The 1,246-nt window shown below is 54.0% G+C and overlaps 1 protein-coding gene across 1 annotated transcript; it reads left to right on the forward strand.

Annotated features, from left to right (window-relative positions):
- Positions 1 to 653: 653 nt before the first annotated feature.
- On the forward strand, positions 654 to 1,110 carry Pmar_PMAR012885 (hypothetical protein; the record flags this gene model as incomplete). Its single annotated transcript, XM_002783643.1, has 3 exons — positions 654 to 810; positions 861 to 1,030; positions 1,063 to 1,110. 3 exons carry the CDS (start codon positions 654 to 656, stop codon positions 1,108 to 1,110), a joined length of 375 nt encoding a protein of 124 aa, XP_002783689.1.
- Between the last annotated feature and the right edge of the window lie 136 nt (positions 1,111 to 1,246).

The raw sequence follows: 1,246 nt of genomic DNA on the forward strand, positions 1-1,246 counted from the left end.
GTGCTGTGGTGGTTCGAGCGGACAACTAGTGTTAAACGCCTACATAATGCGGCTATTACGACGGAGCTCAGCAGGCCGACGCAGTCGCTGGGTCCTTATGTGAGGGAGGACCAAAAGGAGTTGATGAAACCTCTGTTGGACTTCAGTGAGTTTTCAGAGATAATTTCGTGGCGCAGTGAAGCAGCTTTGATGGCAGATACGGTCGGTCTGGTCTCCTCTTTGCAGTATACATTCGCATCGTCATTTGTCGCGAAGTGGAGAGATGATTCGGTGAGAGAAGGCTTTTCTTGCAATCTTGCAATTCCTCAACGCCACACTAGGTCATCGAATGTATTCCAGCGAAGGCGGCAGCATCCTTATTAAAAGCTCTGACTCACGTTTTGGAGCCGGATCGAACTCTCCTGCGTTCCACTAGCAGACCCAGCTCGCCGGAGGTTCCAGCTAGCCGAGCGGTTGCTGACGATAGCAGTGGAGGTAGCCTCCTCGAGGTCCCGGGTTCGATTCCCAGCGCCGGCATTTCTAACGTGTTGAGATTAGATGTACACTGATGTGCTTCAGCGCCGATGTCAACGCCCCACCAGCCGTCAGCCCGCCGACCACCCGTGGTGTTGCCACCTCTCAGCGAGGTTGGGTCGGCCGAGTCGCCTCCTGCTATGAGTCGTGCTGCACCAACAGAAGAGGGAACGAAAGAGGCTGGTGGTGATCCTGAGAGTAACCCTGTGGAGGAGGAGGATGTCCGCCGAGCTGATGAATTCACGTCGGACATGGAGAAGTTCAGCGCAAATGGGAGTGGGTGGAAGGCTTATGCGGGTAAGCGGATGGCCCGGGTTCGATCCCTGGGAGGTGCATTTTTGTGGTAGATAAAGAAGAGGTGATAGCATGCAGTAAGGATGTTGCCAGTGATGTTATGGCTCGAGCGCTCGTCCTTGGGGAGAAGGGGAGGACCCAATCGATCAGCGCACAGACTCACATAGCGGATGTCTGCGTGAGACTCACTGGAAACAAGCTCATCAGACTGGGTAAGGGGTTGGTAATTTCGTGGCGCGTGACGATTCCCTTTAGGCCCTGTTCCAGAGGAGGCCGATAAGAGTCTTGATCTGGCTCGGCTGAATTGCCATCATATAGCTAGAGTTTGCTTGGATGCAGTGGTTGACGCGAATTCCTCAGAGAGGCTTATAAGTAGGTTATTCATCTTGGGCGGCCTTGGCAGTGATATCTGTTCCCGAATCAGAGATCGCGGCACACG

The sequence above is a fragment of the Perkinsus marinus genome (genome assembly GCF_000006405.1).
Source record: "Perkinsus marinus ATCC 50983 genomic scaffold scf_1104296936886, whole genome shotgun sequence".
Taxonomy (NCBI): domain Eukaryota; phylum Perkinsozoa; order Perkinsida; family Perkinsidae; genus Perkinsus; species Perkinsus marinus.